This window comes from Pogonomyrmex barbatus, unplaced genomic scaffold (genome assembly GCF_055798465.1).
Source record: "Pogonomyrmex barbatus isolate J1 unplaced genomic scaffold, ASM5579846v1 scaffold11, whole genome shotgun sequence".
NCBI lineage: Eukaryota > Metazoa > Arthropoda > Insecta > Hymenoptera > Formicidae > Pogonomyrmex > Pogonomyrmex barbatus.
Genome location: NW_028297107.1, coordinates 6514617 through 6529826, shown reverse-complemented (window position 1 = coordinate 6529826; position 15210 = coordinate 6514617). Strand labels below are relative to the sequence as shown.

At 39.9% G+C, this 15210-nt stretch overlaps 3 protein-coding genes across 16 annotated transcripts in view; 2 read left to right on the top strand and 1 right to left on the bottom strand.

Moving 5' to 3' along the window:
* Window positions 1-268: 268 nt before the first annotated feature.
* Window positions 269-1212, bottom strand: LOC105426513 (uncharacterized). The gene is made up of 3 exons (XM_011637769.3): window positions 884-1212; window positions 709-789; window positions 269-598 (listed from the first exon to the last, which is right to left on the bottom strand). Exons 1-3 carry the CDS (start codon window positions 1132-1134, stop codon window positions 541-543), a joined length of 390 nt encoding a protein of 129 aa, XP_011636071.1. The 5' UTR covers window positions 1135-1212; the 3' UTR covers window positions 269-540.
* Window positions 1213-2878: 1666 nt separating this feature from the next.
* Window positions 2879-4309, top strand: LOC105426512 (uncharacterized). Of its 2 annotated transcripts, none has more exons than XM_011637768.2 (4): window positions 2879-3098; window positions 3286-3575; window positions 3667-3824; window positions 3901-4309. In XM_011637768.2, the coding sequence occupies exons 1-4, from the start codon at window positions 3030-3032 to the stop codon at window positions 4146-4148; spliced, it is 765 nt and encodes a 254-aa protein (XP_011636070.2). In that variant the 5' UTR covers window positions 2879-3029; the 3' UTR covers window positions 4149-4309. The 2 variants fall into 2 exon arrangements, with proteins under 2 accessions (XP_011636070.2, XP_088927082.1); XM_089070956.1 differs by having other exon boundaries at window positions 3066-3198.
* A 3025-nt stretch (window positions 4310-7334) lies between these two features.
* LOC105426510 (uncharacterized) overlaps window positions 7335-15210 on the top strand; it is a 41877-nt gene continuing 34001 nt past the window's right edge. For 12 of the 13 annotated variants that reach the window (XM_011637767.3, XM_089070911.1, XM_089070917.1 and 9 more), the window contains exon 1: window positions 7335-10221. In XM_011637767.3, the coding sequence (XP_011636069.2) occupies window positions 9808-10221 (414 nt within the window). In that variant the 5' untranslated portion in view covers window positions 7335-9807. The remainder of the gene's footprint in view (window positions 10222-15210) is intronic. The other variant, XM_089070910.1, reaches the window with a different exon arrangement.

Sequence of the window (15210 nt, the reverse complement as noted above, 5' to 3'; positions counted from 1 at the left end):
ATCTTCCAGAAGTAAATAGCGTTAAATTGCAAGAATTAATATCAAAGTATCGCGCATGCTTCGATCGAGTTGTTTTATGTCCCGTATTCTCCGAGAGATCATTCTGCGAATTATGTTACCTGATTGTTCCGTGACTTTCTTCTGCCTCGCAAGTTTTGCAGCAGCAATGTGTTTATAGCGTTGTACACGAAATATTGTTCATAATTAAATGAAAAAAAAAAAAAAAAACTAATAAAATATTGTTTTAAATCCTAAAAAAATGCACGTATCACAGCATTACAGATTTAATTTATCGAAATTTATAAATTGCCTGCACATATATCGCATACATTACACGCTCCTCGTTAATTTTATGTTTTGCTTTATAATATGTAATTATATATAATAATTTACTATGCACGTCTACTAATAACATCATCGTCGTGTATGGCGCAGTCTTTACGTTTAACATTCTCTTTTTCTTCTTTTCGATCCGTAAACGCGTTTAGATGTGTGATATCGTATTTTGTTGCTCCTCAAAATAAAAAAAGTTCATTGGAGTTAGGAAAACTCGTCTTCCTGCGGTGTATCGTACAACGATATATCTACTCTCTCTTGTCTAAAAGGCACGAAAAAAAAAAGAGGTAACGTTAAAATTATCATTCGTAGAAAGTTATGAATTTTTTTTCAACGGAAATGCATAAAAGCAAAGAATGTAAAACGTGTTACCTTTCGGTGCTTCCGCTATTCGTTGAATTATCCATATCCGTGAGAATTCCAATTTCGTAAACTACAGCTTTTATTACATACCTAAAGAGGAGAAAAAAATATTTATAACAGGGCGTAAAATCGTTCTCTAAATTGATTATTTATCATATATGAGAAAATATTTGAAGAGAATTACACGTCGGTGTTAGGCGAAATCTCCGTTGAATTTTCCGTCGAGATATCCGTCATATTGTTGATCGAGATATCCAATGAGCTATCCGTCGAATATCCGGATATCAGGTTTTGGTATTCCTGTGAGAGATCCGGTAAAGGATTGGCATCCGTTCGTCGCAACATCGTCGACAGCGTTAATATTAATATAAATGATAAAAGTACAATGTAAGACGGCCGAAGGGGCCAATCGCGATGTGAGGCGGTGCGTGACATTTTAAAACGATGAGACTTGGGACGATTCGACTGCGACTTTTATAGCGGCGGACATCTGTCCCTTGTTAACACCATCATGTCTTATACGTAGATACTTTTGCATTACGTATTCTCAATCGGTTCATAAGTGGCAGCGGAAAATTTCCTCGTCTGATTGCGCACGAACGACGCAAATATGATTGTGTTGTTATTGTAAGACTTCGACAAGAACTCGAACACATTTAGCAAAAATCATAAATATTAAAATTATTAGAAAATTATTTTAAGAGAAATTTAATCTTTTGTACGAGAATCGTAATAAAATAATTAATTAAACTTTTCAATTTCAGGGAAGAGAATATTACGCGTCTAAATTATGCGTCGATGTTTACAAAAACTACAAAGCGCTCCCGTTATTTTCTTAAAACTAGCTTGTTAATGGAAATGCCATACTGATAACTCGTTCAAGGATTCCGCAGAAATTTCAAATGCATTCACATATTATCGTGAAACATATATTTTTCGCGATGATTCGGCTGATGCCAATCGATACGTTTATAAATAATTCTTGAAATTTTCGTAGAAAGTAGCTTACATATTTTATTTTTATATATAGTAAATACATTTAAAATTGTATTACAAGAGTTAAATTTTTCAAAATGATATTAAGACTGCGATTTTGTCTTTGCATATTGCCGTCTTAAATGTGATAATTCAATTAGCGTAGTTGCGTAAATAAATCACGTCATTCGGGTACCGGTGTGTTATTTTCTAAAATACTATTTGATATCTCAGCCGCTGTTTTATCAATACGTCAAGATCAGTGATCAAAGATATTTTATACATCAGGTAATAATCAACATGTGTACACGTGTATACACGTTCAAAAAGAATCATTGAGAAGAAACATCGGCTAAAAGGATAAAACATTTATGTATTCCTTTCGAGATTGATAAAAAATGATTTCTTTTTCGAGAATCACATTCCAGCAAACTAGAACAAATTGGATTGAATAAATCTCTATAAATCAAGTTTCCGAATCTATGAAAAAGATATTTAATTTTATAGACACTGAACACACTGAATCCGTTTTATATACGTCTAATTACAATAATGTGGATTCTGATGGATTCAAAAATGAAAATATGAATCCATTCTCTATGCCTGTAATTATATACAATACTCGTGAACTCGAGTGGATAATAAAAGCAATGGCCAATTTACAATTACGAATTGAAACGGACTGGCAGCAAGTTTCATTTTGATATTCATTAGGTAAGATACAAAAAGCTAATCTGTATTTACGGATTCAAATGGATTGGCCGCTCGTTTCATTTCTATACACATTGGATGAGATACAAAAAGCAAATAGCCAATCTGTAATTAGTGATTCAAATGGATTACGGATAGAAAATAGATTCAAAAAATCCAAAAACTTCATTCGACATCGCTTCAATAAATAATTTTCAATATTTTCCAATTATTTCTCGTTTGCTGGGATATAAATTTAATTAGACTTTTATTGCAAATTAATTAATATAATAATTAAAAAAAAATATATGTAATAGATAAATAATAAATAATACAAAAATAAAATCATGAGATTTAGCGCTAAATCGAACATCAAAATGTACTGCCATTTTAATGAACTTTATTTTATTAATTTTTATCAAAAACGGCTAAAGAAGAAATCTTTTCGGACATCAAGTCATGTGTTCAGTTAGTAAGCTATTGAAATCGTAGATGGCATCAACACCTCCATTTTATATATATTTATCTATAACTTTATGTTTCGACACATGAGGTAATCAGTATACTGTACGTATATCATCATTTTTGTACTTACAATATTTAAGTTTACAACACAAGTTGCGAGTTCAATGTGAGTGAAATATTGTTCGGATACTTTGTAAAACATGACAACTACCGTAACAGATGTACAGCAACCTAATTACGCGCAGAATCAACGACAACCAACACGACAGGTTAGGCTGCAAGTTGCCTTGCTTAACGTATTATGTTTATTAGAATCGAGAGATAAGTATAACAATATATTTATCGATCATCAAAAATAGAAGAAACAAAGTAATTACTAACAGCAATTGCTCAACATACGTTCTATTAAATTGTTTTACAAATGTTTCAAATTTGTTGTAATTACACAAATTATAGCAAGTAACGTTAACACCAGAAGAGACAATGGTAATGCAAGCATGCATGAAAAGGTCGAGTGTACTTGTTCCGACACTCCTCGGTGCAGCCGCCGGATATGGAGTTATCAGATTATCTCCATTTCGCGGGAATACCACAATTACTGCAATATGTACTATGGGAACAGGTGTAGTAAGCATGTTACTGGCTAGATTAGCTATTGCCGAGATGTGTTTAAGAAAAGTCGCATCCATGCCAAACAGTAATCTCATAGAGAGATTGAGAGAAGCAGGTTATGATGGTTTTGCAAGGTATTTTTGGATAATTCAATATTCTGTTTGTTCATCTTCAACTTCATCTTTTGCTGAAGCATGGTCTTATTCAGTTATGATTTGTTTGCAGTCGGATGCAGCCTGAAGGCTTTCGACCATTAGTTGTGCAATCTGAGATTCAGAGTTCAGAAGAATCTACAGCATCACAAGAGTCTACTACAGGAATAGTGTTTAATGACTATCCATCAATGAACACATATGATACATATTCTAGCCTGAATTACGACAGTAAGTAATAAAAATTATCATTAAATCTACTACTATGTAATAATAATAATAATAATTGCACAAATTACATTTAAAGGCGACTTGTCAGTTTCCAAGGACATGGATTTGAGTGAACCGAATTTGCAAAAAGGCGTCAATTACGACGAATTGAGGCGTCAAAATAGAGATGAATTCTATAAAAAAAATAAGCAATGGTATACTCCTAGAACACGAGAGCCTCCAAATGAGAGCTACGAACCAAAAGAAGCAACCGAACAGATTCCTGGAAATACTAAATCTTCACCGATGCAAGAGAAAACTAAATACGGTGACGTGTGGGGTTGAAATTTAGTTGGAATTTATATCTGCATCTGCTATAGAATACTATACGTACATGCGCGCGTATGTATACATAAATTGTATTTTGAAATATACGAGTAAAATTGATAAAAGTTGGAATTTTGCTAAATGTACGAATAAAATAAACGAATCATGCATTATAATAATCATGTTCGCAATAATTGTGCCCGTATAGTCGGACTTCATGCGACAATTCCGCGAGTCGCATTCTTACCGTCTAAACGTGTTGAATGATTCACGAGCTTAGATGGAAATACGAGACGTAACTCGTGTACTACCGCTTATAATTGAGTCACAATCGCGCGAGATAGCGGTGAGATACAAACGGCTATGAGGCGGCTAATTGATAGATGACGCCAGACCATAAATGCGCGTAAACGCAACTCGCTCGCTTGCACGCGCGCGAGGCGGTCGCTTACAAAGCAGCGCGATGTAATGCAACGCTAGATAATATTAGCGCGTTCTTGTCTCCGTCATCCCGGGCATGGTGTCATCCCCGCTGTGTCACCTTGACGTACCCAGGATAGAAACCTCGCTCACTTCCCTGTCATAAGAGCCGTTGCCGCGCGTGTTCGTTCCCTATACTTTCCATAAGTTAGCCGATAATTGCTGTTTGGTATTTGCCGTACGACACTTGCGTTTTGTTTGCCTGCGCGACCTGCCCTACCTCCTGCTATCGCGCGCATCCTGCATCACGGTTCGCGAACCGATTTGCATCGACCTCACTGCGCGACCTCACGCTCGCGATTCTTCTCGCCACCCTCTTGTCGTTAAGCGACATAATCGTCGCCCTGGAGTAATCAAAATTACCATTTTGCCTCAAGTCGAATCTTTGTGCCTTTCGTGAATCTTTCTTGAAGTTGTTCGATTTCACGACAAGCATGAATCTCTTTCGACTCGCGAAAAATCCTCGCTTTGACAAAATTTTTGCAACTGAAAAATAGCAAGATCGTGATAGTATTTTTTTTTTGTTACGCAATTGCAATTACATAAAACGGCAAATAGATAACAATAGCTATAATACGTGAGCATTCTGCGTTTCCCAGGCACGTAAAGGTCTCAGAGTTGAGTTACGATTTAAAGCGATTTCGCACGATTAATAATTTTTCCAGAAGAGTCAGTAGCACGGCGCGATATTAATAGGATCCGGTTGATTTACTTCGGTATCTCGTCTCGATCTTCCCGTCGTCGCTCGCTGTGTCGGGAATATCGGCGGTACATACATAGAGTACGCACATAGACGATCATTTCACTTTACTCGCCGCGCGCGGTTGCGAGCGCGAGCGACAGCCATTGGTTATCGGGCGCAACCAATGGGCGAGTACTACTCCCATTCATAAGTCGCATCGCTTCCGCGGAGCCGCAAGTGGGAGAGAGCGGCGCGCGGGAGCGGTATATTCTGCATCTCGCGGCTAAATTCTGACCGGTCAACCGTTCTCGTCATTCGCTCGCGCGCTCGTTGCCCTGCACTCTGCATCGTCCGGCAAATCGATTTACTCCTGGCGAGTTTGGCCAAGTCATTTTTATTTCTAATCTCGATGATGTGTTTTGCGATACGCACCATGCGTCACTGTATTTTATCACGCAAACTTGTCATTCTCCTATAACTAAATAGTTTTTCTCATTAATTTATTTAAATTACGATCATTTAAACTTCATCACGTGCTTTGTATAGAACCTTGTCTCATAATTATTCCTCTCTTATCAGCAAAACAACGTAATTATAACAAAAACGGAAGAAAGATCTGAATGTTCACTTTCGCCATAATAGTGTAAAAAAACATTATATTAATATAGCATTAAGTATTTGCACGATTGTACGTTGTTCAATGATATTATAAAACATCTTTTGCGACGAAACGAAAGAAATGAGAATTTCCGAAATGCCCACTCGAGCTCATTATTTTTTTCCGAGTAATTTGATTCCCAGGAAAAATGCTCCTTGGTACAGAATGGAATTCGCGTATTACATAGATTCCGGAGGAATTACATTTGGTTTTAGGAAATTGTCGAAATTTCGAGCAGCATACATATATATAATATATACATATACATATATATACATATATATATTGTATATATGCACGCTGCTCGAAATTTCGACAATTTCCTGGAACCAAATGTAATTCCTCCGGAATCTATGTAATATATATATATATATATATATATGTGTGTGTGTGTGTGTGTGTGTGTATGTATATAAACGTCGTGCGCGTCACGATTCACGTGCCTGGCTAAACGATCACGTGTAGAAAGGGGAGTCACGCAGGTGCAGGTCATGTGAAATATTTGCACTTTGTCGTAATTTGCGTAACCCATTGCATATATAATAAATCCGCGCAGCGCGCGGAGCTAAAGCGCCGCGATAGAAAATCATTTCACAATCTAAAGAGAAAGGGAACCTTTCTGCCTCGCGCGTCGCGGTCGCGAGGAAGGAGGAGAGGTGAGGAGAGGAACTGACGCGGGGGATGGGGAGAGAGCGGAGATGCATACGTCCGCTTCTCTATATTATATGATCGCATTATGGACGCGCGTCGCATTCTGGAGACTCGGATAGATTGAGTCGCGGGGATCAATCGACACACACCCACCGCGTTTCGTTCGCTCTGAATTTCTTTTTCTGCTGTTATCATAGGTACGCCTTTATCTGCTTCCAAATTTAATCGACTCAGCAGCCATCATTGCATATCACGACGCAATCATCGATCAAGTTAAATCAGAATAATAACCCGCGTTTACATCATAGCGTTCTGAATATATAAGAGAAATACGAGGAAGAAATGTGAATAAATGAAAAAAATCTATATCACGATATAAATGCAAACACATTAAATGATGCGTCAAAGAACGCTTGGAAGTGCCTAGCGATTTAACATCTGCATCCGTTTGATATGCGTGAAGATTAAATACGTAAGATTAAAAGAAATATCGGCTCGTATTAAGAAAATATAATTAAAATATAATTTAAAAATTATAATTTTGAATATTTTAATCGACAGCCACATGATGTATGAATATGAAAACGCGAATGTGCTTGAAAAATTGGTGCACTTCAAGTGTCGAGATATTTGTGACACTCAGTTACATCATATCGTATCATTTCAATATTAATTATCGTGTCATTTTTAAACTAGGTATTTTTTGCAGAATAGAGAGGGTGAGTCGCGTGATGGCAAGACACGTGACGCGTCGCACGCATCGTGATTCGTTCGTTTTATTAATTCGTTAATTCGACGTGAACGCGTTACCTTTTCGTCGATGTGTACACTACGAGGGGTTTAGCGAAAAGCGATGCTACCCGATGGCATACGAGGGATGATTCGCCGAATGACTCGACGCGCGATGAAAGAAAGTAACCGCGATGCTCGAGACGGTGGAGTCGCGCGAAAGCAGCAGAGTGGGAGGAGTGGCAGAAGGACAGAGGGGAAACACATCGAGAGAAGTGTGCCAAAGTCGGAGAAGGTAGGAGTCTCTCGATAGCTCACGTCGATAATCGCGCTGTCGAGATGCGCGGGCGGCGTTCGGCTTGCGTTCGTGAAGTGGAAGAAGGACGCGATGATTCGTGGAATCGTACGCTCGATCGAGACAACAAAATCGTAGAAGACCGAAGGTGAGTGAGGGGAGGACATCGCGGGAAGGGGAAAGCGTGTGTATACATGTAGATGATCGACGCGCGACGGCGAGAGAGAGAGAGAGAGAGAGAGAAAGAGAGAGAGTGGGGGATAAGACGAGCGAGCGACGCGCGCGAGGTAGAGCGAGAGAGAGAAGGAGTGAGAGGCGCTCGCGGTGTCAGGACGGGGGCGTGCGCTCGATGGCCGCCTAGACCGCTCGAATCGGTCGCGCCCGGGGCGTGAGCCAGGCGCGCGAGATCGGGAATGAGAGAGAGAGAGAGTAAAAGGGAGAGGGAGAGAGAGAGAGAGAGAGAGACGGAGAAAGAACGAGAGAGAGCGCGCAAAAGAGAGAAGCGACACGCTCGTCGCGGAGGGCTGCGTTCGCCAAGCAGTTACTCTGGAACCGTTGCCTTGACGACACGCATTCACGCATGCGCGTATGTAACGCGGACGATACGCGAGCGCAGTTAGAGTTGTGCGCGCCAGTTTCGTCCGTCACCCTTGCCTCCGTATCACTGTTGTTTCCACCACCATCCCACCCCACCACCATCCCACCCCACCACCATCACTACCACCATCACCACTGTCGCCACGACGATCGCCACTACCACCATCGGTACCACCACCATCATCCCCACCAGCACAACCTCCACCATCACCACCCTCCCTTCTCGCAAGTTCCCTCTGTTCTCTCTCTATCTCTCTCTCTCTCTCTCCGCCCTCGTCCTCGTGGTTCTCCACAGCACACGCGCGCGCATCAACGCGTTAACGGGAGTGCGCGCTGTCACCGTCGAGAAACGTCATTTCGCGGATCTCGTAGTGGTCGACTACGATCGGCGCGTTCGATCGTTTGCGAGCGCACGCTTTACCCTTTCCGCGCAAACCTTTCCCTGCTGGAGCGCTTTCTTTCGCATCATTTCTCGCACCGCGCGAAAATTACGCTGGAAAGGGTCGTAAGTTCGAATTGACGCGAGTGCTGACGAGGCTGAGGAAAGTGTTTGTTGAAAAGTGGCCGTACGTAGAAAGAAAAATATAATCATCGAGCAAAGGAATATTCCAACGAGCAGTCGAACGATGTCGATTTGATGGAAAATGTTTTCCTGACAGAAGAATTTAATTATCGATCTCTCGTGTAAGGGCGCAGTGAACAGAGTGAGTTATCGAACGGATCGAATTAATTTCGAACTTATTCGATGTATTGGTTTGAGAAAATCGTGTTATCGTGAGAATTCGAAGAATATCATCGGTATTTACATCGATATTTTAATTTTGAAATTGGAATCGGATGCTTTCCCTCGTTTGCATCAGCGCTCTCCGATAGCGGCGCATTGGCGTCGCCGATCGGATTAATATTCTTTCCACCAACGAATAACAGCTTGGACATTAGTCAATTAATAGCAGCGTTTATCTCCCGCAAGACGCGATGCTCGCAACAACATTCGACGAGCACTCGGCAGCCTGGTGCGGGATAGTGTTTCGCGCTCGGAATTCGTTGGATTCGACGCGCGGGACGTCAACGCGATTCCGATGTACGTGATTGTCGCAAATGCTACATATTGCCGGATATCACGACTCGAAGTGACATTGCGTGAAATCCAGTCGCGCGTCAGAGATAGTGATGCTCCGGTGATCTTCTATCGCGATCTACTGAAAGAAAAGACAGACTCAGAATCTGAAAGGAACAGTCTAATCGAAAGAGAAACCCAACATCGCGCTCTAAAAACTAGAGAGAATCATCGTGGTTTATCACGGAACGAACGCACGGCGACCGCGCGGATTGGATGGTGCTGCGAAAATCAACCCTCGGCAGGACGACTCGGGACCGATCCACGTTCGGATCGATTCTTCGCCGCGCCTCCGTGAAAGATGATAGCATCGCGTCGTCGTCGTCTTCTACTTCGACCTACCTGAGGAGACGCGAGATCTAAATTGTGTGTCGAAGGGGAAGGAGGATCCGAGGATCCGCGCGAATCGATCCTCTCAGTCGTCGGCCGGTGGAAATCACGGCGCGAGCGGCGACGGTCGTGGATTGGATGGTGCCGCGAGGATTAACCCTCGGCAGGACGACGACACGGGAGCCGGAGCCGGAGCAGCTACGTTTTTACGACTCTCCGCCGCCACGGATGGACGCGAGCGTGTGCTGTCTGCCCGCCGGTGCCGCGGCCACCACGGGGGTTACGCAGCACCCTCATCCGGCGTCTCTGCCCGGTTTACCGTCCGCCGTCGGGGTCCAACCGCCGACGATCCAGCCGTCCTACGCCGCTCAGTACGCCGCCGATCAGATAGTGCCCGATCGGGCCCAACCCGACGGACCCCTCGCGACTGTCCTCGGATGCAACGCACAGGACGGTTGGCAGCAGATCTCGTCGACGACGTCCACCGGGATCGCCGGAGCCGTCACCGCCACCACCACCGCGTACATCGACTACTCGTGGCTGCAGATGCAGGTAGGTAGTCTACTTGGAATTGTAGAAATCGGAAACGTTTACTCTCTTCTCGCATGAGTCGTATTCGTACGACTGCGATCTGCGATCGTATGAACAAACGGCTTTGAGAGATGTGTTCGCACCTGACGGATACTTATCAAATTCCGATAACCAGATGCAAAATCATCATATCGCGTCAACGAGATAACACATGTTAATACGATGATATTTTTATTTTTATTTGACAACACATGTGCATATATATATAAAATTAAGTTGAAACAATTTTGAAAAGTTGTGATTACAGATTGTGTAGAATTGATTTCTAGATTAAAAGAATAACTCAACATTCACTTACATACGTAAACAAATGAAAGTGAATTTTTTTCATCGATTAAGTAATAAATAGAAAAAAAGACTTGTGTCTTGATTAAACAGATATTTTTATCATCTGTGGTTTAGTTGAAAAAATTACAATAGAGTCTAATTATGCAATGACTTTCGTATTCTTGGCAGCAGTCAAGTCTCGTCTATTAAGCGTAATTTAATTCGGTATGCGACATACATGACGTAAATGTAAGTTTAATTAAGCAATAACAGCTATCGAGTTTTGCTTAGTAAATGAGCGCATCAATTTGAAGAAAATCGTTTAATTTTCCCCTTTTTACGACAGATCTAAATAAGCGATCGCACACGTGTCACTCGTGTTGGTTGCGGCAGTTTTTGAGTTTTGTCATAAAACGCGAGATTATAGGCTTTCAACTAAACATAAAATATTAACCGTCAATTTTTCACCGGATATATTGATTATCGGCTAGGCTTTGAGATAAAAGAAAAAAAAAACTGCGCGGTTTTAATCCATTCGGAATCGGTACTTAATTCCGCTCATTACATTCGGAAATCGACTCAAGTATCATGATTAATTTGTTTTATTCCTAATCGATATCGATTTTCCATTAATGAGTTAATGTTATTTACATCGGCGATATATCGAATGGTAGATAGTAGATCTCGGAAAAATGATGGTTATTTACGTTCTTAATCATTCGTCAATCAGACGGCTCATTTCGGTCCGGCTCGGCTCGGATCGGCTCGGCGCAACTCCACGATAATGTATCAATTCCCGAGAAGCGCTAGATCGTAAAATAATAGAGCGGAGTAATAATACCCATTACTATTATCTCGGTACGAGTGAGTACTATATGTTCTCCCCTTATAGACGTAGCGGCGTCTCCGCCACGTAAAGCCACGCTGTTGACAAGGTAAATATCCTTTGATACCGCGCCGTCCGTCTGGCACACGCGTCGTACGTCTCTCTTCTACCTTACGAAGGAAGTTATCTATATGGCACACGTGTGCGTGAGTGCGTGCGTGCGTGCGTGCGTGCCTGCGTCCGTGCGATCTCTCACGCCACGAACGAGAGCGTGTACTTTTCACATTACGAAGGCCGTTTCGCTTGTCGTTAAGGCTTCAGGATTTTCGTAAAGGCCGCTATTTCGTTAATGAATCTGTTGGCTTTATACATAGGGTGTTCCAGAAATGACCACTGGTCATGATTAAAAGCCGTTCTTACCGCATTTCTTTGGTGTATTTGAAGTCAATCTTCGATAATGAAAGAGAAACGTCATTTTTATATCTTTTCTCTATTCAATAATCTGTGGATAATAATGAAAGTGAATAATAATGAAAAAAAAACAGATTTTGGGAAATTCTATATATATATATATATATATATATATATATATATATATATATATATACACACACACACACACACACACACACACACACATACATAGGGTCTCGCAAAATCTCTAATAAAAAGAACAATATATATATATTGCTCTTTTTATTATTTTAAAACAAAAACGCATCGGTACCAAATTTATTTCTGTGATATATTATGATATATTTTATGGCTCCTATTTGTCTTTTCGTATGTATTTTGTATATAAAAAATTAGAGACAATACGATTTTGATCATGACAGATCGACTATCGAAATCAATCAATAGTGCGAGGAAAGTTTTCTGCTCGCGATATTATCAAAAGAGAAAAGGCACGCGTGATGGTTCGGTTTCTCGGTCGAAAAGCCGGTCTACGAATTTTGCACAACGAGCACCTATTACTGCCTTCAACCGGAAACCGGTTTTTTGATACCGTTATCGACTCCTGGATACCGCGTTTTGACGTGTAAAATCACGATTTACCGTAGAATCGATAAAGTGTTTGAATCTCAAAGACAGTATAAGGAGAAATAATCAAACGTTGTAATGATCATAAGACATAAATGCATCAAAGAGCTATACCATAATGCATAATCTTAAGATTTTGTTATATTAAACTTGAAAAAGTGGCATCAGTTTAAAAAAAAAAATTAAACGGAGATGTAGAACATGATTAAATAATTAAGATATTGTATAATTAATGATTAGTATAGTTAATTAAGATCACATTTAAGAAGAACCTACACGTTAGAGTTAGTGTATTATTTGACACATGAATATTGCGAATACCATACTTTAAATATAGCGTTCTGCAGCCATTTACCAAAGTTCTCTTCTAAGTGCTGCACTCTGTTTAGATCTTTTTTTCAATTATAATTTTGTGGGGTGCAAAAAAGAGAGAGAGATTTAGCTTGACATCTCGGTCTCACGCCATCGTCGGCAGACGGGGACGCTCGACTAAATCGCGACCGGTAATTAGCCGATACCCTCGACGCAATCTAAACGCATTGTGACGCGTGTAAGATAATAAGCGGACGGAAATCCACGATTATTGTGCTGCTCGAGCCAGAAAGGACATCCCAACCACCACCGGACGAACCATTTCCACGGTTCACCGCCCTTCGTTTCAAAACTGCGTACGATTACCGTTCCACCGCCGATTATTTCAGTCGCTGTACAAATACAAACAGGGGAGACGAGGAGGAAAGGCAGAAACGCGATTAACATCGAGCGGAGATGATGACCTAACCGAAAATACGACGCTAATATCGGTCGTGTCGCTTCGCTTATTTCTGCCGACTGACGGCTAATTCTTTATCTTGTAACGAGACGTTATGAATCATAAAGATAGTTTTATTGCATATGTTTTCTCACATTAAAGATATATATTCCTTTATAATTATTATTATTATTTATCCGCCGTGCTCATCTTGTATTATTTCCGTCCCTAAATTTCTGCTTTTATTGTTTATTATCAGTTGCCAATTGTTCTTTTTTATAAACTACTTTTTGTCTTTCTATAAAGAATAAAAACTCTTAAGTAGCTGTACCGAGCTGTAACTGGCTTTTCCGACGTTTGTTATGATTCCGAAGAACTCTTTGACATATTATTCAGCCTCTAGCCAGTGACTCACGTCGAATCGCGAACGCGCGATGTGGGCGTGCAGTTACTTACGTATACTTGCACTCACTTGGGGTCGATCACGGTCGGATTATACGCTTCAACAATGGAGTCTGCGAAAAAGAGCACACATTTTTTTCTTTCTACTATTTTTTTTTTTTTTTTTTTTTTTAAGTATAATGGTTAACTTTTTGGAGAAATAATGAAACACTTGAATTAATTAAGTTACAAGCATGTAATATATAATATAAATTATCAATTAGTGCTACAGAAAATAGAAATAATATTCTATAAAAATATCTTGTACTCTTTTTGAACATATCAGGAATGGTTGAGTTTATAAAAGATTTAATGAATAAGTTGAATGTTAATGTTACCGTAAATTGACTACAATAAATGAAAAATTTTTAGAAAGGATCAATTTCTTTCTAAACAAATGTAGAAGTATGCAGAACACATGTAAAACGTCTTACGCATTAAACATTCACAAATATTGCCACCATGTCCCTATTATTGACGCATCGAGCACATTGCGCATTTCCATTGCGCGTAACTATACCAGTTGCAATTTTCCCTTTTATGTTACTTTGTTTTCTCCAATAATCGTCAAGCAACTCACAACGTAATGGTAATCGTAGCTTTGTAGAAATAGTTATTCCTTCCTCATTATTTAGATGGCATTTGCAAAAAAAATGCAAAAAGAATAGATAATGTTGTTATTATTAATGAAACTCTATCAATTTCCAAGATATCTGATTTATTCGTAACAAATAGATTATTAATCGTAACATAAATATCAATATGAGAATCCATTATTGAAATGGAATAAAATGAAATATTATCTAATTCGGGTCACAAACATTAAATCTCATCAGAGGTTTGAAATTATTTTGATATGGCGTAGCTTCGGTATTAATTTCCGATTAAACCACAGAGATTATCTTTTCATGTATCTACGACGTCAAAATCTATGCTCATTGAAATTATACGTTAGTTCGAAATCCTGATCGGGGTATAATACAGGATTCACGCGTTGGCACGCCGACACAGTTCCAGCCCCCGGTTAGCTATCGTTAGTTTAGTCCGAGTGCACCAAACCAATGTTACGGACAATTTACTCGCGAAATTAGTTACAAAACGCTCGACCTATCTACCCATCAGCCGCTTCCTCTTCCTCCACGATAAATAGATGGCCGGCCATTAAATGCCGAGAGTGGAGGAAGAGTTATTGTTCGCGGATCGCCATAGTAGATTTGTACGTGCGTACAGAAAATGCGCGCAAAGGCGCGCACGTCCCATCATGGCACATTGTCGGTTAATTCCAAGGGATACGAAATATATATTTCGTTACGCATCTTCGTTAGAATAAACTTGCCATTAAATATTGGTTATGAACATTATAATCTCAACGTGTTCCATTTTTTATGTCGCAGCCACAAAAATGTTTTAATAGGATATGTTATAAGATCGTGTATATCTGTAATATAACGATTATATCATTTTCACTTAACGTTTGTATTTTTTAATCATTAGATTTAATTTAATTGATAGTAGAATTGATAATAAATGTGCACAAAATAATCGAATTAAGTTAACCGCCAGATATCAACTTAGACATAGCGTTGACAAAGTTGAATAATGTTATGATCATAAACGACGACGT

Coding starts and splice junctions, on each gene's coding strand:
- LOC105426513 (XM_011637769.3), bottom strand. CDS start 1,134: ATGTCACGCACCGCCTCACATCGCGATTGGCCCCTTCGGCCGTCTTAC. Junction 790..883: donor ATTTCGCCTAACACCGACGT/GTAATTCTCTTC, acceptor TCTCCTCTTTAG/GTATGTAATAAAAGCTGTAG. Junction 599..708: donor AATAGCGGAAGCACCGAAAG/GTAACACGTTTT, acceptor CGTGCCTTTTAG/ACAAGAGAGAGTAGATATAT.
- LOC105426512 (XM_011637768.2), top strand. CDS start 3,030: ATGACAACTACCGTAACAGATGTACAGCAACCTAATTACGCGCAGAAT. Junction 3,099..3,285: donor AACGACAACCAACACGACAG/GTTAGGCTGCAA, acceptor CACAAATTATAG/CAAGTAACGTTAACACCAGA. Junction 3,825..3,900: donor TTCTAGCCTGAATTACGACA/GTAAGTAATAAA, acceptor TTACATTTAAAG/GCGACTTGTCAGTTTCCAAG.